The sequence below is a fragment of the Quercus robur genome, chromosome 9 (genome assembly GCF_932294415.1).
Source record: "Quercus robur chromosome 9, dhQueRobu3.1, whole genome shotgun sequence".
NCBI classification, from domain to species: domain Eukaryota; kingdom Viridiplantae; phylum Streptophyta; class Magnoliopsida; order Fagales; family Fagaceae; genus Quercus; species Quercus robur.
Window position 1 is genome coordinate 47,967,191 of NC_065542.1, and position 27,687 is coordinate 47,994,877.

The window sequence follows — 27,687 nt, forward strand, 5'->3', positions numbered from 1 at the left end:
ATCAAATATAGCCCTCAATTTGGAAAAATCCCACCGAGTCGTGCTATGATCCAGCAGCTGTGATACAACAATAGCTCCATCCATAGATGCATTCTCACACAAATTTGGCCGAAAGTGAGGGAGATTTGGAATCCAAGGATCTTCCCATATACGAACAGAATCCCCACTTCCAATCAACATACACACACCTTGAAAGATGAGTTGTTTTATACCCTCTAAGCTTTTCCAAACTGGAGAAATACTACCAAAGGCTTTATGATTAAGCCAATTATTTCTAACTTTATATTTTGCTCGGAGGAGATTTATACAAAAGCAATCTCTACCCTCTAGGAGCCACCATGCGAGTTTAGCAAGCAAAGCTTGATTAAATTTCCAAAACTTTCTAAATCCCAATCCACCCTCTTTAAGAGGCCAACACAACGAATCCCATGCAATAGGAGAAGAATAAGACCCCTTATCAGATTTGGAAATATTATATATTCACAAGTCCTTTTCAATAAATTATTAACAAACCTGGTATTTAGGCTGTTGTCTTTAAATGAGAATCCATATTGTTTGGGTTATAACTTGAGAGGGCTGAACTATTTTGTCAAAATGAACTCGAATCACAAATAGACAAAATTATCAACTTTAATATTTATACATACACACCTAGACACAAGATCTTTTTTACAAGAGAAACTTATAATCTTCTTAAACTCTAATAAGTATACAAACATTGTATATTTCGGTATACAACATACAAATATATAGAACCAAAAAAAAAAAACCCGAATATTGTATCTTCCATCAAAGTCATGCTCAACAATAATACTTCACATAATAAACTTCATCAATTATTATTTTTATAGCAAATTCATAATTTCCTTTTCAATATATAAACTATTTGCAAAACTTCATCCATGTTTGACAAATCAAAATCATAATGTTATAATTGAAGTCTCATATGAGCTTTTTTTCCCTGATAAAATCTTGAGAATATAAAATTTCAACCAAATTGCATATATTATCAATGTGGAATGATTTGGACACATTAATAGGATTTGAAATTGAGTTAAAAATTAGGGATTCCACACTTCTACTATTTACTCACAAAACTTACTACCTAATTATTTCATTCTATTGCAATTGTATATCAACTCTAAACCCTTTTTTTGGAATGATTACTAGATTATTTTATCAATGCTTTCTTTTGGGGGGGGGGGTCAAATCTTTTTTTCATATAACCTTTAAATATTTATAAAATATACCTATATTGTAAAAAATAAAAATAAAAATAAAAAATTTGGAGGGGCCAAAGCCCCCCAAGCATGCATGTGGCTCCGCCACTGTTTATAGTAAAGTTCAGCATAATATAAATTTGACACATTGTTATGGTCATGATGGAAAAAATCTCAACAAGATCAACCCCATCAGGTGATATTTAAGTCACCACAATCTAAATAATCCATTAACAAAGATTGAGATTACAAGTACAAGTAATGTTACCTAATTTCAAAGTAACTACTCACAATAGAACCTATTGACCTGCTATCAAATCCCATCTCCAACCCAATTGGACTACTCTTCTTAGTAGACTTCTTCGATATGCACGAACCTCCAATCCATGGTTGACTTCTCCAAATCAATTCTGGATTAATGTAGCTTAACTTTTCAGCTCCTTCACTTGAAACACCTCAAAAAAAAGTTAAATATTTTTCAAGAATATAAAATATGATTATGTTCTTATATTAGTGAAAATAATTAAATATTTTTCAATTAACTCAAGAAACTGTTTCATAATATTCTTAATTTTATCTCTTCCTATTGACATATAATATAATTAAAGTCAATTCCTCAAATATTATAACCCCAACATTTGTCGAATGTGTCATAATAGTCTCTAACCTTTTTAAATGTGTCATTTTAGCCTTTACATTTTGGCATTGTCAATATAATTCTTATCATTAAGGGGTAGATGATAAAAGTTAACGTAACTAATGATGATAATAAAAAAATTTTAAAAAAAAATGCCAAATGGGACTTTTACGTGGAAGCTCATGTGGCCTTAAAAAATTAAAAATCTCCATTCTGAAATATTTTCCTCAGCGTGGCCCAAATCCAACTCTCCTATTTCTCAATTAGGCTTATTGATTCTGAAACTCAACCAGCCTGTTCAAAACTATTTTTGTTTTTTTAAACGAAAATCTATTTCTAAACCTTACAGCTTTTCTCAACAAAACTTAAATCTCCTTTCTTTTTCTTTTCTTTTCTTTTTTTTGTGAATTTTGGCACTTCCGAAGTGCCACTTAAAATATTTCGCACATTCCGTTATTTGGTCTAAGTCGGATGAAGACCAATATTAGTTCGTGTTATAAAATTTATAAAAGTAATCATTGAGTGAGATCAACGAAAAAGAAAATGAGAGAGAAATGAAGGTCGAGAGAGTGGTGCAGTTAATTTATTGTTCTGATAATATTGGCGGTGGTTGGTGCAGTGCTACACTGCTACTCACAATAAAGAAGAAAACAAAGCACTCCAATGAGTTATGAGGCCGCTTCGGTGCCACTGTCAAATCTCTTCCCTATTTTAGACTTTTAGTTGTTCACTTCTCCCGTTCTCCGCCCTTTCCGGCTTCCTCACTTTTTGGATATTGCTCAATATTTTCTAATGGTCATGTTGCTGTGATTGCTAGTGTTTTCTATTAGTCATGTATGTGAAAATATTTTCACAACAAATTAAGGTGGCAGAGTATTACCAATGGTTGAAAATATGATATTAGTAGTGAATCAAAATTATAACAAATAATAATCTATCATTTAAAATTTGTTGTGAAATTGTTATAAATATAGTATTCATTTACCTTTAAAAAAAAAAAAAAAAATTATGGTCAATTGGTAGTCCATGGGGAAATCTAATGGAATAAAAAAAAAATTTTTCTCTTATCATTGTTAACCATGTCAACTTTTTCCATCACTATTAACTTATTATTGAAAGTTCATGTTTAGACATCCAGTACAGGTTTTTAAAGATTTTAATCCAGATTAACGGAACGAAGTGATTAACTAAATCCAAATTAAATTGCAATATATAACCACTTACAAAACTTCCAGTTATGCAATGTACATGTACTTGAGTGTCCAGCTCCTACTAGCAACAAACCACATTAGTTGTTTCTCTTCTTGGTCTCCAAACACAAGTCAAGTACGCCAAACACAAGTCCAATCTCTCAAATACTTCAAAGCCTCTTGAAGGTTTCTAATGTATTTGTGGTTTTCCAACAATCCAAATCACTCAAGGCTACGCTCAATATTTTGGTGAAATTCTCCTCTCAAAGATGGTCAATGGGAGAGGGGATACAAGAACTTCCCTTTAAAAGGTACGCTGGCCTCCTACCTTCGTTTTGGGTCGATTAAGATTTTATTTTCGTGCATATAAGGGTTATAAATCAAAGGTTGGATGGCTGCACTCAAATTTCAAAACTAATATGAAACCTCTTTTGGGCAAGAGTGGACTAAGGAGTGAATTGCTCTATGGCTCTATTCTTGTCTGCATGCTTGACAACTCGATTGACCAAACTTCATTTTCAGTTGACCCAATTCTTTAGAATCAACAACTTCAACTTTCAGCTCGTTCCTTCTTGAAAACCCAAACAACCATAACTCAATTGACTTAATTACAGGAAAAACAATTTGCGATTACCACAAAAATTTTAACACACAATCTACCAATACTTAAATGATCCTAACAATTATTATTAATAACCAAGAACTTTCTACCCTTTTTTATTTAATTCAATAGTTAAGGAATATAGATTTGAACTTTGAATGCTTTGATGGATACATTAGGCTATACCAACCAATTGATTGAGGTACTTATCTCAATTGACATTTCTTTTCAAAAAAGTCATTCAAAATTAAAACATTACATCAAGTGATATACATAATAATTGCTAAAGAAAAGTTTTTTTTTTTTTTTTTTTTTTTTTAGGATACATTGCTAAAGAAAAGTTAAAGTTAAAGATACAGGTAGATTTTGGACTTGCCACCCAATCTTTGTTCAAAATTCTTCTAGCCACACAACTAAAGCCAGACATGATTTACGCATTTGATGTCAGCTTCTTTTTTTTTTTTTTTTTTTTTTTTTTCATGTCAGCATTATTTGCGCATGTGATGTCGATAATTGGTTGATCCTAAAGCCACCTTTTTGGATTATTAACTATGATAACGATTTGACACTAAGAACAAGGGATTTATATTAGTTTATTGATGGGAATCAAAATTAATTGATTGAGAACTTGAACTAGAATTGCATTAAAATTAAAAATTAAAGCTGGAATTATAAAAAAACTGGAGAAACAAGTTTATATTCAAGTCTGAAACTAAATTATATTCACATCAAAAATTAATTGTACTCTTACATAGCAAGCCTATTTATAATCTTTAACTATTAGAAAATAAAGTAACTAATAATTACATAAGTCAAATCTGTAATTAAAGAGGATACATGGCAAATATAAGAAGTCAAAATAAGGGGATTGCTGGCTGCCCTAAGAGGTCAAAAAAGGTGGTTGGTTGTTTGGCTTGTAGATGGTGGCTGGTTGTTAGTCCTAATGGCAGGAGTGTATTGGTTGGCTGGCCTAAGAATAGAGGGTGGCTGCATTGTTTATTTTCTCGTGTGCCACATGCATCAAATAAGTAATTATAATCAATGTTCAATTATTTGACACTATATGCAATTTTAAACTCTCTCATGTGATTCCACCATTGGAGCAACTCGAATTTGTATTATATATATACACCAGATCGAGTAGATATTTCTGCTTTCTCTCTCCATTTCTGCACCACTTCTTTTCCTTGTTCTTTTGCAATTCAGTTGAGTAAATTGATGTTTTTTTTTGGGGACCCTCCACGTGAATAATGCAATTTTCCTACCCCACCTGCACTATTACTATTGATGCATTCATATCATGAAGGCATCGCACGCAGAATTTCTAGCTGTGTAGTTAACATTAATTGTTCCAATTTTATCGGTTACCCTACAGTGACAGAGTGACCTATCCAATTCTTATTACACAATGTTTGTTGCACACAATCTTAAAAATCGTGTAAAAATACGGTCTCAACTTATTTACATACTTCGTACACACTTGTGTGTAATAAATAGTGCCTATCCAATTTGTGACTTCTCTACTCATAACTACAAAAACCGAGTAGTGTTCTTTGAAGGAAATCCAAAAGTTTCCATGGATTTGAATTCCTCTCTTTCTTCTAACACCATTTTTGTCGTCTCAACTTTGACTAAGCCCACTGAGGATGCCAAATCTTCTCCTACTTCTTCTGATGAGGTGCACAAGCCCATTTGCTACTGGCCAGGAGTGTACCATTCACCAGTGACAGATGCATTGTGGAACGAGAGGGTGAGCATCAATGAGAGGTTATTTGACATACCAGACGATGCCCCTCCTCCTACTGAATTGCTCACAAGAACTCCCTCAGAGAGTCGCACCACCATTGTCTATGCTTTCTCCTCCGACTCCACCTTGAGAGAGCAGTATAAGGATCCATGGAATGAGTTCAGAATTGGAAAGTTGCTCGAAGACCTTGATGCCTTGGCTTGCACCGTCACTTTCAAGGTCTCTCTCTCTCTCTCTCTCACACAACATTTTACCACTTGTTTGTTTACTGGAATTTAAAACTTTGGTAGAACATTGCTTCAAATTTACTTCTCTCAAATGAGATTTTGTTGGGTTAAAGTGATAATCCAGTACTGATAGCATCTTTGTGGTCACCCAAAAAAAAAACAAAGTTGTTGCTATCACTTTTAAGTTAAAAGCTGGAAACCTGTAATGAATTGAATAACGTGTCATATATGTAGCTGTCAACGTCCGTACTTCTCTTAATATTTTACCACTTGTTTACTGAAATTTAACGCTTGGTAATTTTTGAAATTTACGGTTCGTTCAGTATAGGAATTTAATTTAAACATACGTTTTTAGTTTTGAAATAATATTTTACGTATTTTTATATATTTTTTTATTTATATATATTTTTAAAAAATACAAATAATGTTCTTAGGATAACGTTACTAAACGGACCCTAATCTCTCATGTGAGGTTGATCATTTGCATGTTAAAAGCTGGAGATTTGTAATGAACTTTAATTTCCTTTAGTGATTTATTTGTTTGGTTTGGTGTGGGATTAGCATTGTTCTGATGATGATATCACGACAAGGCCTCTCATGCTGGTCACAGCTTCTGTGGACAGGATAGTGTTGAAGAAGACGATAAGTGTTGACAAAGATCTTAAAATAAGTGGTTCTATCATATGGGTTGGCCGCTCCTCAATTGAGATTCAAATGGAAGTCATAACTGAAGGTAATGCAACATGGAAAATGAGTAGAATATAGTTTGAGTCTTTGAGATCTACAGTTATAATTTTTAAATAGACTTTATTATGTTTAAATATTACTTAAATAAAATTTAGGTAATATTCTATATTAAAATAATTTTTTTAATTTAAAATCCACCATTCTTACTTTTAAATTACTAATTCACTTAATGAAGCTAGATTGATCAGTTGCATATTTATTAATCCATAATTTTCTTTGGGAAAATGGTAAAATTGTTACAAATTTTATTTTCGTTGTGTATTTGAATTATTTTTTATAATTGATAATATATTAATTTGTAAGATCTATATTTTTGGGGCTTTCTTAAAAGGGGAGGAAAAAAATGCACAACTTATATATTTGGCAAAAAAACAAAAACACACACTTTCCCTTTTTTGTATGGGTTAGTTTACAATTCTCATCACTCTAGACTATAAAATCAAATAGTAATGTTCAAAAAAAAAAAAAAAAATACCACTACTCTGTTACAGAATCTTTTTATTCAAGGAATATTTCAAAATGAAATTATTAAAGTACTCTTGAGGGGGCAAATGCAAAAGATCCAATATTGGGACAAAATAAACTCAAAAAATGTTTATTAATAGAAGAAAAATTACTTAATTTATTAAAATAAATATTTTATTAACATAAAAAAAAATATAATGTAAATGTCAGTTATATTTTTTTTGGTGCTTGGTTTCAAATTTTTTTTAAACCTAGTAGAGTTAGTATAATCATTGTTACACTTAATAGTTCCTCACAAATTAAGTTGACTATAAATATATATATATATATATAAAATAATAATTAGAAATAATCAATAAATAAATATTTATTAATATATGAAATTAAAAGATTAAGCTAAATATAAGATATTCCAAAAAAATCATTTGAATACTTAAAAATTAAAATAAGAAAAGCTAAATTTTAAGAAATAAAAAGATGAAGGTATAGGGGAGAAAATCCTAAATTTTAGGAGATCTCTTTTTGAATTCAAAATGAAATTTGTTATTTAATATTTATAATCCAACTCCTAATAACAAAAATAAAGTCTTAAATAATAAAATTAAAGAAAAGCTAGGCACGTAACAGAAACTTACACTAGTCCATCCCATAATTCGTACTCCCAAGTCCCAAACATACTTTCAGATTTTCAAATTTTCATATGTACAGAATACATTTAACTGTTTACCACATACATAACATGGCCTAACGCCTAGCACTAAGGGAAGAAACCAAAATTTTAATTTAGTGGGGGCAAGCCCCCGTGGCATGAACCATAGAAATTTAAAATTTAAGAATGAAAAACATGCTATAATTGAAGTCTATATACTAAATAAAAATTATTTTAAAAAAAAAAACATTATTCATTCAGTGTTAGATAAAGAAATGGTGTAGAGAGGTTGTTGAGAAGGTAATAGGACTGTTTGGTAGCAGTATTGTTGTTTAGAATGATGTGAAAATTGTCGTTTAAAAAGTGCTATGAAAATAAGTGTTTAAAATACTCATAATGCAAAAAATGTGTTTGGCACAGTGTTATAAATAACATATTTTAAAATATGAAAAAACATAATTGTGTTTTTGGTATGTGTATTTTTTTTTTTTTTTTTAACTAATGAAAATTAACGCCCTATTTTATTTAAGGAGGGAGAAAAAGAAAGAAAAAAAAGGGCAAAGTGGTAGGCCGTAAGAGAAAAAGAAAAAAAAGTTTAGTATTGTTAATGGGTCCCACAATTTTTCAACTTATTTACACAAAGATTGTTCAACAAAATTACTTGAAAACTAAAAACTGGTGTGGTGAATTTTCAACACACATGTTTCAAATATTGAAAAAATACATGTTCGTATCACATACAAAATATACGCAGCGGAAAATTAACGGATCTATTTCATTCGCAATTAATAACATGTACTGTGTAAATTTCAGAATATAAGAAGAGAATGTACCTTGGTGCGGTGAAATTTAAAATCAAAGATTAGAAGTATTTTGGAACACTTTTAATCTTCACTCCAATTCCACTTAATGCCTAAGAAGTATGGTCTCTCAATCAGTATATATGTATGTGTTCAATGGAGAATAAGAAAGTGTCTAATACTCACATACAAACCATTTCATTCCACTCTAAGTGTCATAAATAAATCTGTATGTTTCTTCCTTTATATCTAACTGATTATCTAATTGGGCTAGCCTTTTGAGTCATTCCAATTGAGCTTTAGTTTGTGACTTGGAGTAGGACCAAAAAGAGAACAAATAAGACACTAGCTCTAATGGGTCTTGGGTTTTTCTATACAACTCTTGACAAGTCTAAAATTACCATTAATTATATTTAATACCACTATATAAATATAATTGTACTCTAGGCCTTATTAATAAATTGGGATAATTACACATTACCCACCTGTGGTTTACCTCTAATTCTAAGTGCCTACCCGTGGTTTGAATTTTGACACTTTGCCCACCTGTGATTCTCACCGTTATTGTGCCGTAACCCACCTCTCTACTTTTCGTTACTCTAACACAGAAAATGTAAAAACAAAACCCCAAACGGATCAAAACACTCCTCACATGAAGAACATACACAAACACATGAAGAACATACACAAACATGGATTGAAAAAAGCAAAGATCAATTTCAATGAAAAAAGCAAAGATCAATTTGGCATCTGAAACTTTTTTCTCTTTACATATGTTTAGTATGAAGCAGTAAGTTTTTCAAAAACCTATATCGCTCTCACTCAAATCTTGAATATGAAGAACATACCAAAAATCTGAAAAATTATAGGAAGTTGAACCCAAAATAAAACATCTAAATCATCAATAATAAAAAATCAAAACCCACTGGCCACTGCCCCTGCCACCAGCCACCACAACCCACTGCCATAGCCACCACCGCCCACAACCTCAAACCCCAACCACCAAAACTACAAACAAGTCACAAACCCAAAATCAAACCACAAACAAATCACAAACCCAAAATCAAATCACAAACAAGTCACAAACTCTAACCCATAACTGCTGAACCACCAAAACTGCAAACAAGTCACAAACCCAGGCAGTGAAACCGAGTGGTGGCATCGGGATTTGGCGTCTCTGTCGGGTTTTGATTCAGATTCTAGGTGTTTTGGGTGGACCGATCAAACCCACGCCGAACTCCAAGCAGTTGACCCACGCCGCTCCCAAGAACTCGAAGAAGGGTGCGGTTTCGTCGCCGCTGAATCCGGTACTTTCGTGTAAAACCTCATCGTCTTTGGCGCCCCAGGTGTCGAAACGGGAAGCTTTGATAGAGAGAAGCAAGAAGCCGAGCCGGTCGGAGTTGGGACCGGTGGGGAAGAAGAGAAGGAGGGAGTTGGAAAGAGGGAGGCGAAGGAAGGAGAGCTGCCGTCTGCATAATGCTAAATCTGTATCTCAAAGAGGGTTTTTTTAGCTAATGGCTTTAATCGATCCACGTTCAAGTGAGTGGAGACTTTTGCTAAGTTCTGGGAATTTTTTTTTTTTTTTTTTTGAGAATGAGTAAGTTCTGGGAATTGATTACAACTTTTGGCTAGTTTAGGTAACAAAAAGAAAATATGTCGCCACTTCGATCAATTTATTATTTAAATAAATAAATATAAAAGTAGGGCTGTTAAACTTTTGTTAACAGTAGCTTTGTGTATGTTCTTCATGTGTTTGTGTATGTTCTTCATGTGAGGAGTGTTTTGATCCGTTTGGGGTTTTCTTTTTACATTTTCTGTGTTAGAGTAACGGAAAGTAGAGAGGTGGGTTACGACACAATAACGGTGAGAATCACAGGTGGGCAAAGTGTCAAAATTCAAACCACGGGTAGGCACTTAGAATTAGAGGTAAACCACAGGTGGGTAATGTGTAATTATCCCTAATAAATTATATCTTAAGACTTTATTATACATGCAACATCTTCATAAAATATTCGTAGTAATATAAAATCATGAATGTAGACTACCACTTTGAAGATTACTACATCTTAATTCTTGAGTACCCGGTTTAATCCTTTAAGTTATTCATCATATATTTATGAAATCCAGTTTCATAAATATATATTTTAGAAACCCCTTACTAAAGTAGTTAGGCCTAACATTCTGAATAATCAAACCCATTAAACTTATTTCAAGGGAATATTTTATATCTCCGTTAAGAGATTATGAATTCCATCTTGAAAATATATGTTCCATCAACATTAAATGTGGCTATCCAACATATTGAGGTTTTGATCATGATTTTAGATCTCACTCCTAATATATCAAGGCAACCTACACATCATGATCAGGTCCATTATTCTCTCAAGATTAAGAGTTCATATAAATAGAAGTCGTGAGATTTATTATTCATTTGACAGTCGTTAGGAGAATAATAAATCTCACAGTGGTCCAGTTTAATATATCTTAACTCTTAAAATATATCAACATATCAACTAGAAGTCTTTACTTCCATGATCAAGACAAATTATCTTAATTAATATGTTATAGTTTTCGCAGATGAAATCCCCAATTTCATCACCAACTACGAACTAAAATTCTGAGTTTACAAAGAACTTGTGATTTATATCTTCAGTGACTAAATCACATATTATGCATCTTATGAACTATATGATAATGTTCAAATATTCATGTTACCATTATTTTAGATAATAATAAAATAACTTTATTAATTACAACATTAAGTCATACATCATGTTTTACATAATGTCATACATAGCATCATATAATAGGATTTAAAGGCACTAATCCTAACATTAAACATCCTAAATTGATAATTGTAACTCAAACACTTTTGATAAAAAAAACTTATACCAAACACAGCTTTCTTTTTGGGGTCCACAATCATGTTTAAATATTGTTGTTTGAACTTGCATACCAAACTAATGTTTAAGCCTACAAAGAGAGGGGCATTTCAGTTGGTCTAATGGGCTCCAAGTCAGTGGTTGTCATGTGAAGTTTAAGGGTTTGTTTGAAATCCACTTATTTTGCTGAAATTAAAATTTTTTTACTGAAAGTATTGTAGATAAAGGTAAAAATTAGCTGAAATAGTATAATAAGACCCATGAATAGTATCAAAAAGTTCAGAGAGCCCATAAATAGTAGCAAAAATAATTTGAATAGTAAAATAAGCTAGCTTTTTAATTTTTGCCAAACACACACTAAGTAGGCCAAGTGGGCTCTAAGTCAATGGGTGTCACGTGAATATCGTGCATGCATGGTTTCCATCTATGTGTGCATTTGGCTCCAGCTATTCATGGGTCCGACTGCACTTTTTGATATTATTCATGGATTTCACTGTACTATTTCAGCTAATTTTTATCCTTATCTACTGTACTTTTAGTAAAAAGTTTTCAGTTTCAACAAAATAATCAGATCCCAAATAGACTCTAAGTGTTACAACGTTTTCAATTTAGGGGGTTGGTTGTGTGTTTCAATAGTTCATGGGATAATGTGTAATTTTATGGTATAATTTAAAGTGAAATCGTGTAATTTTTCTCATTTTTTTAATTAAAAAAAAAATCACTTATTGTCCCCTACATTTAGGAGTCTTAGTTTTTCTGGTAAAAATATGAATTTTAGGTATCTTAATACTTTTTATTTTAATTTTCCTTGCTGACCATAAATTTCTTACATTCAAATTCTAAGGCTGTGTTTGGTTGGATGTAACATATTTTCCGAGTGTAAAATATTTTCAGGTGAAAATATTTTCGAGAAAGAAAAATATTTTCAAGTGTTTGGTTGTATTTCAAAAAATACTTTGGAAAATATTTTCTAGTGTTTGGTTGTGTTGCTGAAAATGCTCTAGAAAACCCATTTTTATCATGTTTCTCACATTTTCTTAGAATCCAAACAAATATTATTACAGAGAATCAAAATATATAAACAAGAAACAAAAATCAAAACAAAAAAAAAAAAAAAAATCAAAATCACAGGACCAATCGTGGCGCGATCGGTTCGTGGGTTTATGGGTTCATCAGTGAGGATGAGGGATGGGTCGATTGGTTCGTGGGTTCGTGGCGTAATCTCACCGGTGGACGAGGTGGGTCGATCAATTCGTGGGTTCGTGGCGTAATCTCACCGGTGGACGAGGTGGGTCAATCGGTTCGTGGGTTCGTGGCACGATCTCACCGTCGCGTGGAAGGGACGAGGACGGCGATCTGACTGGCACGATCTCGAACTCGACGACGTGATCTCGAACTCTCTCTGTTTTCGCGTCTGTGAGACCTTTCTCTTTCTCTTTCTCTCTTTACACGTCTCCGGAAATGATTTGAAGGTAAAATAGAAGCTGAAAATATTTTCCGGGTCAAAGGGGCTATTTTACAGTCAAAGTAAATGATTTTTCAGAAAATTGTATTTTCCATGCGCAACCAAACACACAGTTTCATATAAAAGGATTTCCTAGAATCATTTTCAGCCAAAACAAACACAGCCTAAATAGAAGTTCTAGTCCTATCTGAAGACATTAAGATTTAAAGCTTATATAATTATATTATTGTGCTCATATGATTAAGTGAGTTGATTAGAGACTTTCATTAATAGAATATTGAGTCTTTTGAGTATTGAGGTACATTGATCTAGATGTATTCTTTTCTTTCTCTTTCAACTTGTTCTTCTTCTTTAGCGCATAGTCACTGTTCAAGGTCTTGTATACGCATTTTGATCATGCTATTATTCCGAACCTATGGACAAATTAATCAAATCCTTTTGCAATTAATCAAATCCTTCCCTTCCCTACCAAAAATGTGACTATTCTTTGAACGCTAACCCTTCTTTCTAAAGCCCTAAACCATATAGAAATTGTCAATTTCTCCTAACTCTAGACAACATCTTCGCAACATATTTTCAGATATGATGAGTACTGATAATACTTTTCACCAGCTTTTTTATCTTTGGTTCAATTACGTGATTTGAATCATCACAATTTGCTCCATTAACATAGCTAGTCTTAGTGATCTATCATAAAACTTCAATCCATTTATCTTTAATAAGTCAACAATAAGAACACCAGAGCAGCACATTCTCCCTAAACTGACCTATCTCAATACTTTATCAAAAGTGATAACTTCAAGGTATAACAAGGTCATTGATCTTGATTGCCTTCTTATTTTTACTGTTTTTTTTTTCTTCAAATAAATGCCATTCTATTTTATCGATCAATTTTTTTCTATTAGGTTTGCTGACCCTTCATTATATATTCTTTGACATAGTTTGGCATTCTGAGTCTGAAATTATGAAATTCATAGGTTGATTACTTTTGACCACTTGGTCCACTTCTCCTTAACCAGCATCATGACCTATGCAAACAATATAATCCAAGAATGAAGGATGAAAATGGAGAAGTAAATAATTCCAATCTACAGAATAAGGATTGTACTCACAACTGATGTCTATCCTATTTATACAATAGAAGAGTGATCTTACCTAGGGAAAAAAAAACATTAATGTAGTTTACCCCCAATTATTCGGGGATTAAGGCTGGTCTAAGTTGAGTAGTTATGAAATCACTTTACATTTCCTCAATCATTTACAAGAAATTATGCTTTCCTTATTTGTTTTAATAATCTTGGAATTCAACTCCTCCTTATATGCATACTAACTTAACTCCTAAGAAACCATGCATAAAGCATGAATCCTTCTTCGAACAAATGAGAACATTGTTCTGCCCAGACAATTGTAGACCTATTTGCACTAAGTTGACCGTCATCTGATCTACTACATGTTTGTTAGGTGAGGGCCCTGATGATTCAGACTCTGAAGCTTTGACTGCCAACTTCATCTTTGTGGCTCGTGACTACAAGACTAGCAAAGCTGCTCAAGTGAACCGGCTCACACCAGAAACTGAACAGGAAAAGTTCCTTTATGATGGAGCTGAAGCAAGAGATAAAGCGAGAAGAATGAAGAGGGGAGAAGATAAAAAGCAAAGTGATAAATTGGAGGTGAATAGATTAGAAGCTTTGTTGTCTGAAGGCAGGATTTTCTGTGACATGCCAGCCTTGGCCGACAGAGACAGCATTCTTCTTAGGGATACTCAACTCGAAAATGCTTTGATATGCCATCCACAACAGAGAAACCTCCATGGACGAATCTTTGGAGGGTTTTTGATGCACAAAGCATTTGAATTGGCTTTTTCAACGGCTTATACCTTTGCTGGAATAGTTCCTTCCTTTCTGGAAGTTGATCATGTTGATTTCTACAAACCTGTAAGTACCATCATCCTTTCTTTTGAGACAACATTTCTCTGCCTTTCTAATTTCATTTGTGTGGTTTAGTTTAGGATGCTTATCCTAATAGTCAGGACATATACAACAGAAGCCCCACAAAAATTAAGATACTTACTCCTGAAATGGAGAGTGTAAAGAAAGCCTATGAAAGATGAACATGTAGTATATATCAAGAAGCCATTTAATTAAAAGGTGAGAATAAGAACAGAATCTTCATATGGGAGGGAGTTTTGCTTGGGTGCAGCTAATGCTCTCAAATCAAACACATCATGGCACACAAGGGAGTAGCATTCCAAATCCACTTCTTTCTTATCTACGACAACACCCTTTCCAGCAAGTGTACAACTCAGCTACTGTCCTTAGAATCAACCATTACTAGATAAAGATAGAATGGGGGAAAGAAGTAAATATGGCCAACCCCATTTAGATGAAGAGGTGCCTAGTCCAAATTAATTAGTATTAAGGCTTGAGTTAAGTGTTTCTTGTATTTGCAAATAAATGAGGCCACTTTTTTATTTTAAGAACCAATATTTGTTATACATCAAATATATTGGGGGATTTAGATGGTGCTCAAGAGCCCTCCCTGGAAGATTGGTTCTACCTTGCCCAAAATGTATTAGCACTACCATGCTTTGACTACCATTTTGGCATTCAGCGTACATGTGACATGAATAACTTTGTACATATCTGGAGAAAATTTATTATATATGTTTGTCGAACAGGTGGATGTTGGAGATTTCCTACGTTTCAAATCATGTGTTCTTTACACAGAACATGAGTCACATGACAATCCTGATCAGCCTCTAATCTATGTTGAAGTTGTTGCTCACGTTACGAGGCCTGAGATGAGGTCTAGTGTGGTAAGTCCTAGCAAACTCCGCTTTCAAAGAACAAAAATTTTTTATTTGTACTTATATAGGATGATATTATGTCTCTTATATTACCTTAGAAAGAGTAATTGTAGAAGGCTTATAATATCCTTTTCTGCACTATCCACATGAATTTGAGCTTCAGTTCATAATGGCTGTCTAAAAATTTCCCTTTATTGATTGCATATCTTTTGTCTGTTCCTGTATAATATGAAACAGGTGTCAAATACTTTCTATTTTACTTTCACTGTTCGTCCCGAGGCAAAAGCCACAAAGAATGGATTTAGGCTCAGGAACGTTGTTCCAGCAACAGAGGAAGAAGCTCGCCGTGTTCTAGAGCGCATGGATGCTGAGGCCCTGCAGAGATCACAGAGCACTTAAACGTACAACAAACCATTAAAGGCAACTAGTAGTAACTATGCCAATTATGGTTGAAAGTTTGTAAGACTCTAATTATATTAAAGAAAGATCAGAAACGAAAGTAAAATGGAGGGCTTTTTATTTTAAACCAGTGCCAAGTACTTTGTGTAACAAGGCTCTGTGTAATAGGTGGAATATATCTTCCACTATGTTTGCATGTGCTTTGAGCAAGGTCCGTTGGTAAGTGTTTATCTGTTTTGTATTGTTGTAATGGCAAGGTGCCCTGCTGTGTTTTGAAGTCTTTCTTCTAGTGTTGATGTTGTTTTAGTGTCCTGTTCTGTTTGAAGATTGTTCTTCTAGTGTGTTTTTATTAATAAAATTACTTATTTATCAAAAAAAAAAACTTGTAGGTATTTATATATTTTTTCCCTTTTAATATACCAAAATGAGAGGTATGTAAGTTTATTGCTCCGGTAATATTCTATGAGGTCATTAGACCCGCCCCATTCCAGCAGGCAAAATTCATTCTCAAAATAATAGAAGGATGCAAATAAGCCGAAGAAACTTACCTCCAAGGTGGTGGAAAAGGAAACAAGAAAAATAACAAGGGATTAGATCTAGAGAGGCTATATCAGGAGACACTAACTTCATTTGTGCTTGACTACTTCCATATTTTCTGAGTTACAGGAACATTCAGTTGAATTTCCTTCCCCATATATCCTAAGGAACTACTATATCAACAATGTCACAATTAAGTTGCACTATTTCCTCTACTATGCTATCTTAGAATGCAACATGACATCATCTGCATCTGCATTGGTTGAGTTACCACTATTCCCAACCAAACCTGAAGCTGCCATGTCAATCAATCTTCTGTGTTTTATCAACAAGCTACCATTGCTCATCTTCTTCAGGCTTCATTGCACCTTCCTGAATTCTGCCAAATTATTACTGTTGTCTCTCCCTTATTGCCTTTTGAAGTAGCATGCATCAAAACTATGTATTTTGTGCACAAATATGATTTTGATTCGTAGTTCAACCCAAGAGTGACCCACTCATCATTCTCACACTTCAAGTCAAAGAAATGATTTATTCTATGTTGCACGGACACGGACACGGGAAACGGCAATTTTTGAAAAATAAGGACACAACACGGCCGGGACACAGCAGTTAAATAATTAATTAAATTTTCTATTTAGGCATATTTTTAAATATTTTTAGACATAAAATACGTTTATGTCTAAAATTTAAATTATGTAAGGACTATAAATAAGTAAACTAACACCCAAAGTAGTACAATAATGCACATAAAATGTTTAGAGTACAAACCAAAAGTTTAAACAGGCTACATTCAACGTCAAATTAAGGAAAAAAAGATTTAAACTTTTGGGATTAAAATATATAGATATATATATATATATATATGTAGTGAGAGTGGGATTTAAAAAAAAAAAAAGAAAAAAAAGCGTCATAACTTAAGTAACACTTAACAGTACAGAGTACACAGCATATCTGAAAGAAAGAACAAAAAAAAAAAAAAAACAGAGAGAGAAGAAAAGAGGTCGGACTCGGACCTGTCCACGCCGAGAGAGAGAGAGAGAGATCGGAAGGGACAGAGGGCACGGTGTCGATGGCGACTGTCTATGGAGCTCGCCGACTCGCCGATCGGCCCAATCTTGCACCGGCGACTGTCTATGGGTTTCAACTTTCATGGTATCAGACTCTAAACTTTCACCAGCGACTGTCAAAATCTGTGATTTTTTGTTTTTTTTGTTTTCACTGCTGGCATGTCCACCGGCGACTGTCTATGGGTTTTCAACTTGAGATGTGGATTGAGAAATCTGTGATTTTCTTTCCTTTTTTTTTTTTTTTTGTCACTGCTGGCATGTCAAACGTGTCGAAGCCATGTCGGCGCTGTGTCGGAGAAGCGAAAAAAAAAAAAAAAAAAAAAAAAAAAAAAAAAAAAAAAAAAAAAAAAAAAAAGACACACTCGCCGGACACAAGAATTCAGCGAGTCGTACCCATTCCGGTGTCCAACACGTGTCCGACACCGACACGACGCCAAAAATGGCGTGTCCGTGCAACCAAGGATTTATTTCCCTCCTCTGATCTCAAAACACCTTCCTTAAGAAGTTGTTGAGCATCCATTTCCCTTGCCCTCCCCAAATAACAAGAATACAACACTTGGAATATATTCCTGCTTCCAGCCGCCAAATCGCAACGATCAGTCTTCTCCTCTTTGCTTCACTTGATTCCTACTTGATTAGTATCTGAGACAATATGCTTTCCTTTCTTACTAAACACCATGTTCCAGTCATGGTCACCATTTTATGCTTGCTCAAATTCCTTTTTCTTAAGTGGTTGCACCATCCTACCATTCATAGCCATTGAACACTTGGACAATAGTGTGTCCAAAATTTTACACCACATAGAACCAAGCAAATTTGACTCTTTGTTTCAGTTAAATGATCAGCATATAGAGACATTTTCTTATTGAGCCACCGGCTCCCTCACAGTATGCGGGCCCCACATGCTATGAGAGATCCACTGCATACAGAGGCTCCATGAGATACTACCTCCAGCATAGAGTGGCTTCTCAACTGCACTACCCACTTAACTATACCTGCCAGGCTGCCACTAGTCGAATACTCTCCTTTTATTTTCTTTTATTTGTTTGGTGAGAAACCACTAATCACTATAACAATATTCTAGCAATAATTATCTTTTACATGCAACATTTCTCTTACAATATGTGAGTCCCACACTTACATGGGACTCATATTATGAGAAGAATAATGCATATAATCTAATATGAAATGCCTTGTCATTTGAAAATTAGAAAATTTAATCCACTATAGGATTTTGCTCAACCATCTTTAGTCAAGGACATGTCAGCATGCGAGGAGCTTATAATCACATGCGAGCCAGGATGTTCTTGAGGGGTGATAGATATTTGATTTAGCAGTACTATGTTGTACTTCCAGAGCAGCCGTGTTTTAGGTACAAAAGAAGCTACACAGAATTACTCTGAAAGATACCTCAGACTAAAGTCTAAAAGAAACCAGTAACTCAATGTGCAACGAATTTCATTAGTTGACCTCATAAACTACCTTAAAAGGACTACGACAGGGAATGCAACTAGGCTCAGATTTTGATGTTATAATAGAATGATAATTATGATGAATTGATGTAATATAATGATAAATAAATTTGAGGGACGCCAATTTATTTAGGCACTGTTGGTTTAATTTATTATTGTTGATAATACTAGAAGGCTTTTATTAATAAATGGCCTCCTAAAGACAAGAAAAGTGGTAATAGTGAACTCAATTTCACTATGAAAAAGTATGCAATTCTTGGTTTTTTTTTTTTTTTTTTTTTTTTTTTTTAATATGCATTCATGGGTTGTGGGACTCGCATATCAAACTTAAATGCATTGCATGAGACAGATTCAGGAGATACGCTAACGTTTTACTAACACCAAATGTTGAAAATAAGAAAGAAACAAAAATTAAAAAAATTAAAATTTGCATTATGTAACCGAAGGTGTATGTAGTAAGCACAAGTTCTTATTTTGTAAAATTTGAATGTACATAATCACCATTGTTAGACATTAAAAACAATATCTAGACATTAACAACAACGTCTAATCTTTGTAGGTAGAAATTAACAACGTCTAATCATGTATTAATTGGTGCATTACTTATTTAATTGTCATTGAACTGCAAGGTTAAATAAAAAATAAAATAGATATAAAAAAATTTTGAAAAATCATAAATAAATATGAAAAATGAAAAAATAGATATGACTAAATTACTAATCAAAACTAAGTCTAAAAATCAAGCCATATAAAATAATTCAAACAAGCCATATAACTCACATCACTGGAAAACATAAAATAAAAGGATGTCATAGAATTGTAGCTAAGCCTTTGCTAAATAAAATTTTTTTACATTACACGTCTTAAAATTATTGGAAGAAAAGAATATATCAAACTACAAAGTCATATTTTATGCACATTTCATATCTCACTAGTTGCTCTAATCCCATGGATTACAATATGAGCTAAAATATAAAACTATATCTTTATTGATCAGTCCAGTATCAACCTCATTATAAAATCATTTGTTTTCATTATGCTCCAATTTTTTTTTTTTTATTTAAAAGGCATTGCAATGGACCTATAAAAGTAATCTTGTTCAAATTTACAAAGGTAGTTGGGTGAAAACAACCGGTCCAAGTTGCACGGGTTGCCGAAAGCCCGCTGGGTTTTAATGAATTTTGTTAGTTCAAGTGCATATACTAGTTCACTGGATTAGTAGATTATTAGCCAGACCAGTTAGGCCAGTCCAAGTTTCATAACTATAAAAATTCAATTGATTTTGAGTATGACATTCATCCTCAAGTTTAATTTTTCTTATAACAAATTTTTTTTTTTTAATTATTAAAAGGAAGAAACCAATTTAATAGGACATGCAATAAAAAAAAAATATATATATATATATATATAAAACACTTTTTTTAAGATATATAACAAATAATTGTATGTACAAATTATTTGAATTAATTACATATGTATGAATACAAAGGAGTAATATGTTTATGCTTTTAATTGAAATAACCTTAACAAGCTATATTTTCTAAATCCTTTTAATTACATGTAATGTGTGTGCGTGTGTGTGTGTCTATATATATATATATATATATAGTAGTCTAATTAAATTTGTGCTATGTAATTAAATTGAGTATTAATATGGTAAATGTGTTTATTTTCTTGTATTAATTATTTATAAATAATGCGCTAATAATTTAATGAAATTAATATTAACAATTATTTTCACTAGATTTATATATAACATATTATTGATTTGGAATATAATATTCTTTTTTAAATTAAATTGCTTTGGTAACAATTTAAACAAATTAAGTATAAAAAAAATAAAAGCAAATATAATTACATAAAATCAAGAATATAAAAAATAGTTATACTCTTATATCAGTGAAAATAATTAAATATTTGTCGATTCAGTCAAGCAATATTCCTATATTCTTAATTTTATCTCTTTCTAATAACATGTAATGAAATATAATTAAAATTGATTACTCAAATATTATAATTTTTTATTTGTCGAATGTGTCAAAATAATCTGTGTGGTTAGGTGAGTAAAAGTTGACGTGATTGATGATATTATTATAACAAATTAACTTTTACATTGACAGGAACGTTGACTTAAAAATAATAATAATAATAATAATCTCCATTCTAAAATATTTTTCTCAGTTTGGCCCAAATCCAATTCTCCTATTACTTAATTAGGCTTTGTTTCAGTGATTCTGAAACTCAACCTAGCTTGTTCATAACTACATTTTTTAAAATGAAAGCCTATTTCTAAACCTTACAAGCTTTCCTCAACAAAATTCATATCTCACACTTCCAAAGGTGCACTTAAAATTTTCAGCACAATATGTGATTTGGTTTGAGTCGTATCAAGACGAGTATGAGTTTGTGTTATAAAAGCAAGCATTGTGTGAGATTAAAGAAAAAGAAAATGGGAGAGAAATCAAAGGTCCAGTGGGTGCCACTGTGTCAAATATCTTCTCTATGGTTCTCCACCCTTTTTGTTTTCCTCACTTTTCTGTGTTGCTCAATGCTCAATATCTGATGTTGTTCATGTTGCAGTGATTGCCATTTGCTAGTGTTTTCGGAGTTGTTAGAGATTTACAGGGTTCTTACTTTTCAGCAAGGGATAATGTTTTTTTTTTTTTAAACCAAAAAACAATTATGAGCACGTGGTAGTCCAGTGACATAAAAATTTATTTTTTGTTATTATTTTTAGTCATGTCAAACTTTTCCATATCTACCATTAAAAACATAATTATTTCAGCTCAATATCAATAAGTTATGGACTAAATTAGCATATTTAAAATGTTAGGAACCAATTTAACACATAGGACAAACATTAGGAACTAAAGCAGTAATTAACCCCTAAAATATGTAGATCTATATTCATAAGAGATGGGTGCATCACTTCCAAACTATGATATATTTTTCATGAATGTGATTTTTCTTTTAAAAAAAATAGTAAAATGAAATTTGAGTTTCCAAAGATAGTTTCACTTGACATATTATATTCATGTTTAATTGTTATAAAAATACTAATTAAAACAAAAGCCAATGAGCCTGCAACTGGGAAATCCATCCAAGAGCTAAGCCCCACGACAGAGCAATATATATGCTTGTCAATTCCAAAAAGGAGGACCAACCAAACCAGTAAAAGTAATCCAAGTAAGCAATGGTTGAGAAATCAAGGTGGTCCATCCAAGGATCCAAAGAAAACCCATGAAATATCTTCTTGACTTTGGAATGGTGAAATTGTTGATACAGAGATTAACCTCCTGCTATTGTACATTTCCCTTGTAGATTCCTCTTAGTTCCTAGGATTTAGGAAGGTGTATTTATGCAAGTAGTTTACTTGTAAGTTGTTAATCCTGATTATATTCAAGTTCTTTCAATTTGACTCAAGTTCTTAGTTGTTAGCCTATAAGATCCTTTGTTCCTAACCATCGATCATATTCATGTTCAAGCTATTTACCATAGTATTGATAATCGATTAGTCTTACTAGCATGTAACCCATCAAATGCATGGATGCATTTGAAATTAAACACAATTTTTATTATAAAAATATAAATAATTAGTCAAATTATTAAAAAAAAAAATAGCATGTAACACATACACATGTATAGATACATTTAAAATTTAACATAATTCTTATCATAAAAATATAAATAATTAGTCAAAAAAAATTTTAAGTAAATGTAATTAGTCACATATTAAAATTCTTACCTAAATTTAATACTACTTATGATTTTTTTTTCTAATTTTTAATAAGATAAATCATGTGGTGATATTTGTTGTGCGGTAATTTTATTGAGTATATGTGATTGGTTTTTTTTTTTTTTTTTAATTATAGTTCATTAATACTAAATTCTTAGTATTTTGCATTCATTCAATCACTTGACACAATGATTAAAAAACTTAAGTGGATAATTATGATGTGGTTCCCATACAAATTTAGACATATGGCACAAAATTATATTCTAATTTTAAATTTTAATTGAATTTTCTTTAAGTTTTACCTATTAATATATACTAGCTTGTAAACTCATGCATATGCATGGATACACTTAAAGATATATAATAAGATGCATAATATAATTCTTATATATATAATTTAAATATTATTAATAGTCATTTTTATATTTTGTTAACTCTTTAAAAAATTTTGTAAGGATATTATTAGGTATAAAATGTAAATTATCCATTTTTAAAAAATTATTGTGAAGCATTTTTTTTTTATGATATATTTATTTTAGACTCTTTGGTTTTTGTACTAAATAACTCACTTTGATGAATATTTATAATGTGGTCTCACATTTTATTCTAAAATTAAGAAATAAAACTCTTTAAGAATAAATAATTTAGGACACATGGCACAAAATTGGAACTCTAATTTGAAATTCTAATTTAAGTTTCTCTCAACTTCACATATTATTATATATACTAGCGTGTAGTCCGTGCTTACGCACGGAAATATTAACAATTGTGATGATAAGATGTTTATCTTAGTAGATTCAATTTCCACATTGAGCATTATGAATGGAAGTAACTTAACACCAACATTTAAAAATCAAATTGGACACATAGCACAAAATTAAACTATAATTAGAAATTAATTTGATTCAATTTGAATTCTAAAATTGAACTTCAACTTAATATAATATATATGATTATATTTTTGTCACTTTTAACAAATTAACAAAATCTTAATCCAGACACAGTAAAAACTATTAAAAAATAAGAACTAATCATTGAGCTTGGAATCTTCTTGGAGGCGCCAATGAAGCGCTAATGTATGAGAGTGTGAAGCAAGGAAGAGTGGGATTGAACATTGTGTTTGAACCCGGCCTTGCTCTAAAAAATCCGTAAGGAGGAGGAGAGGGCAGTGTGTGGATCTAGTTGGTAGAGGTTGAGAGAGGAGGAGACATGGGATGAAGATATGGAATTAGGAGGAGATGATGTTTTACTTTTATAGTCTTTCTCGTTGGACTCCTTGGTTCTGGTTGTGGGATTAGAAGAGCTCCAGACTCTATTGAGATCACCCATAAAAGTGTGCAGGTGAGATGTTCTTGCTTAGGCCAATGAATATTATTATTGTGGTTTTCTTGGCTTCCGTGTTAAATGTTAATGCATCATTTATTTGGGCACAAAAATTAGAAAATTTAGATAAGATACATGACACAAAATTGGAGTCCAATCTATAATCTTCATGAAAGTGTGCAGGTAAGATGTTTTTGCTTAGGCCAATGAGCATTATTATTGTGGTTTTATTGGCTTCCGTGTTAAATGTTAATGCATTATTTATTTGGGCACAAAAATTAGAAAATTTAGATAAGATACATGACACAAAATTGAAGTCAAATTTATAATCTAATTAAATTTTTTTTTGAGTTTTGGTTAGGACAAGTGGCGCAAAATTGAGAATCCAATTGAAATCTAATTGGATTTTCTCTCTGCTTCACCTATTATTATATATATAGATAAAGACATTTAGATTTACAGTGTGACTTAGCACGACTTTAGTTTACTTAGCTTATTGGTGCTCTATAACTTAGAATTGCAATAAGAAATTAGCTCTTGATTGTAATAAGAATTTAGCCTGTTGATTTCCATCAATAACTGTTACTAGCATCATCTTCAATAATTACATCAATTTGAGGGGAAAAAAAAATCCTCTTAATTAAGGCGTCATTGAACTACATTCCTTTTGAGAATTGAATTCAAATCCCCAAATCAACATCTTTAGCAAACAAATCGAAGCATCATCGATTCACCAGCACTCAAATTGATTAGCCAAAATTAAAATCATCTCAACCAAACACAATCAGTTACATAGATTCCAAGTCTATCCTTCAAAAGTTCTCTTAATTGAGACATCACCAAACCAAATTCATTTTAGAAGCGAAGTCAAATCCCCAAATCAACATCTAAAGCAAACAAATCGAAGTTTGACAAAAGTCATCTATACACCTACAATCATATCGATCAGGCAAAATTAAAATCATTTCAAACAAACACAATCAGTCACATGGATTCCAATCTACCATTTATTTTTCTTATACAAATACAAATAGTGTGTGATTGATAGTAGAGGCCAATGCACAAAATCGCATTGCAGTTTCTTGTATCAATCCAGATACAGTTAAAAGATACAAAAAAGGACAAAACAAACTGCCAGTGTACTCTGTAGTTGCGGGAAAGAGACCACATTGGCTTCAAAATGGTTGGAAAGGAATCATGTTTAGCATCGAGAGAGGAGAAGTCGAGGACAATTTCAGGTGTACGACTATGAGTCCTTGAATGAGACAATGAAATGTTCATAAATACATTTAAAACATGAAAGTAGATGTTAAAAAATTGGTTGTAAAAATGTGGACGTATGAGCATCATTGTCATTTCTATATATTAAATTATGGATGCGTAGTATTAGTTGGGATATTAATTAATCTTACAGACTTACGCTAAATAAATTTATCTATTTATTTATAATTAATTTGACTGTTTCAACCGTGGTAGGGGTATTTAAAGCTAAGATGTTTTCATTGGAAGCATTAGGAGGTGTCAACCTGTTGAATTATACAAAGCTCTTAGCCAAGTTTAGTTTAATAATGAGCTAAATTGAGCACAATTATTACTTGAACCAAAAAAAAAAATTTGAGAATCAGCTTGAACCAAAATTAAAGCAACCAAATTAAACTTTTAGGCTTGTTTAGTTGGAGTGATTATTGGAGGGTTGGAAATCTTGGGAGAGAAAAGTGGGCAGAAAATGGTAGTGAAGGGTGTTTGGTTAAATAGGGAAGAAAATGGAAGGGCGTAAGTGTTTTTTTTCTGGGCCCATTTAAAATCAATTTCTCCAAATTTGGGAGAAAATATGAGTGATTTTGCTTGAGCCTTCTCATTTACTTTTTTTTTTACCCTCAATTGTAACGTTATCTCTCTTTATTTTATTTTATTTTCCTTCTTTTCTTTTTTTTTTCTTTTTGTTTTGTTTTGTTTTATTTGTTTCATGCTACCAGTCCTAGCTATCTTATGTTATGTTTTTTTTTTTTTTTCATTGACTTTGTTTCCTGCATTTTTCTTTCTTTCTTTCTTTTTCTTTTTTTCTTGCTTGTTCAGTGTCAAATTTGCGCTTTTCTTTTTTCTTTTACAAAGTTTGGTTACAAACTTAGTTGTATAGCTAAGAGTGGTAAAATTTGACACGACCCACAAACCTAACATGACTAACTCGTTTATAAACAGGTCATAGGTTGAGACTAAATAGGTTCAAGTCATATTTGGGTCAACACAGCTGACCCGTTTAATAAATGGATTGTGTATGTATTCAACATGCAAACCCGTCTGACCCATTTGACTCGTTTAGCTTATAAATGTATTAGCTTTTGTTATTATTATTGCTTAATTTTTTTTGTTGTAACCCAAACATTTGTTGAATGTGTTAAAATGGTTTCTGCGGTTTCTAACGTTTTAAATATGTTATTTTTAATAAAAAAAATTTATTCTTTTATGCCAAACGGACTTTTACTAGAAGCCCATGTGGCCCTAAAAAAAATCTCCATTCTGAAATATTTTTCTCAGTTTGGCCACTCTCCTATTTCTTAATTAGGCTTTCTTTCATTGATTCTGAAACTCAACCAGCCTGTTCATAACTACATTTTTTTTTTCTTTAAATGAAAATCTATTTCTAAACCTTGCAGGCTTCTCATCAAAACTCAAATCTCCCTACTTTTGTCAATGTGGCACTTTCGACATGCCACTTAAAAAATTTCGCACAACCTGTAATTTGGCCTAAGATGGATGAAGACCAATAATCCAATACTAGTATATAACTCATGCAAACGCATAGATACATTTAAAATTAAATACAATTTTTATTATAAAAATATAAATAATTAGTCAAATTATTAAAAAAAAATAGTATGTAACACATGCATACGTATAAATACATTTAAAATTAAACACAATTTTTATCATAAAAAAAAAAAAATAATTAGTCATTTTTTTTAAAGTAAACATAATTAGTCATGTAAGGACACGATTTGCAACGACCCAACACGATACTGGGTTCGCACGTGAATAGGCCCAAACAATATGATTTGTAGAGCGTGGGTGTAAAGAACTAGGTTAACTTTTCTATAATAAAAAGATTCTCCCTCACGTATATTGAAGGCCCAGAGCTGGCACAACGATCGTTTTCTTTGATAATCGACACAGTTCTTTTTCTTTTCTCTCTGTTTTCTCTCTTTCTATTTTTTTCCCCTATTTTCTTGCATGTTATTCTTTCAGTTTATATACCACCCTTTGTGTTCCATCCTCACCACACACGTGTAGGTTGGGTTCGAAGGATTTCTTTCTGTCCCATCTAGCACCTCCTGGAACTTCCTATGGGCAGCTGTAAGGCTGCCTCCTTACTGTTCAGGTATCACCCCCACATTAATGCGGCCAGAGAGTTGGTTGAGAGGTCATTAATGCGGAGGCAGCTGTAGTTATAGATATTTATTTGTCTTTTCCCTTTTACCCTTGGTCTGTTATCCTATCTTCAGTGGTGACATAATTCTGAGGTCCGGTTGCAACAAGACCGCGTCCTGATCGTCCTCGGACGCATAATGCCGAGGAGTATGGCGTCCTCGGACGAATACAGAACTCTACCCTCGTGATATTGACTACCACCCCCCTCAGTAATTGCCTTATGACCTGACTTGGCCTCCTCGGACGGATATGCCTCCTCGGATGGGCCACAGGCCCAACGACCCTGAC

The 27,687-nt window shown here is 32.4% G+C and overlaps 1 protein-coding gene across 4 annotated transcripts in view; it reads left to right on the forward strand.

The window, feature by feature from the left end:
* Positions 1–4,950: 4,950 nt before the first annotated feature.
* Positions 4,951–27,687, forward strand: part of LOC126698789 (acyl-coenzyme A thioesterase 2, chloroplastic) — a 52,552-nt gene continuing 29,815 nt past the window's right edge. Inside the window, exons 1-5 of one of the 4 annotated variants that reach the window (XR_007646588.1) lie at positions 4,976–5,614; positions 6,184–6,355; positions 14,092–14,564; positions 15,308–15,445; positions 15,674–16,092. Coding sequence is in view for 3 of the 4 variants with exons in the window: in XM_050396237.1 (XP_050252194.1) it covers positions 5,057–5,614; positions 6,184–6,355; positions 14,092–14,564; positions 15,308–15,445; positions 15,674–15,835 (1,503 nt within the window). In the remaining variant the exon portion in view is untranslated. Of the gene's footprint in view, positions 5,615–6,183; positions 6,356–14,091; positions 14,565–15,307; positions 15,446–15,673; positions 16,116–27,687 lie in introns of those variants that run through there. The other 3 variants (XM_050396237.1, XM_050396238.1, XM_050396239.1) reach the window with 3 other exon arrangements.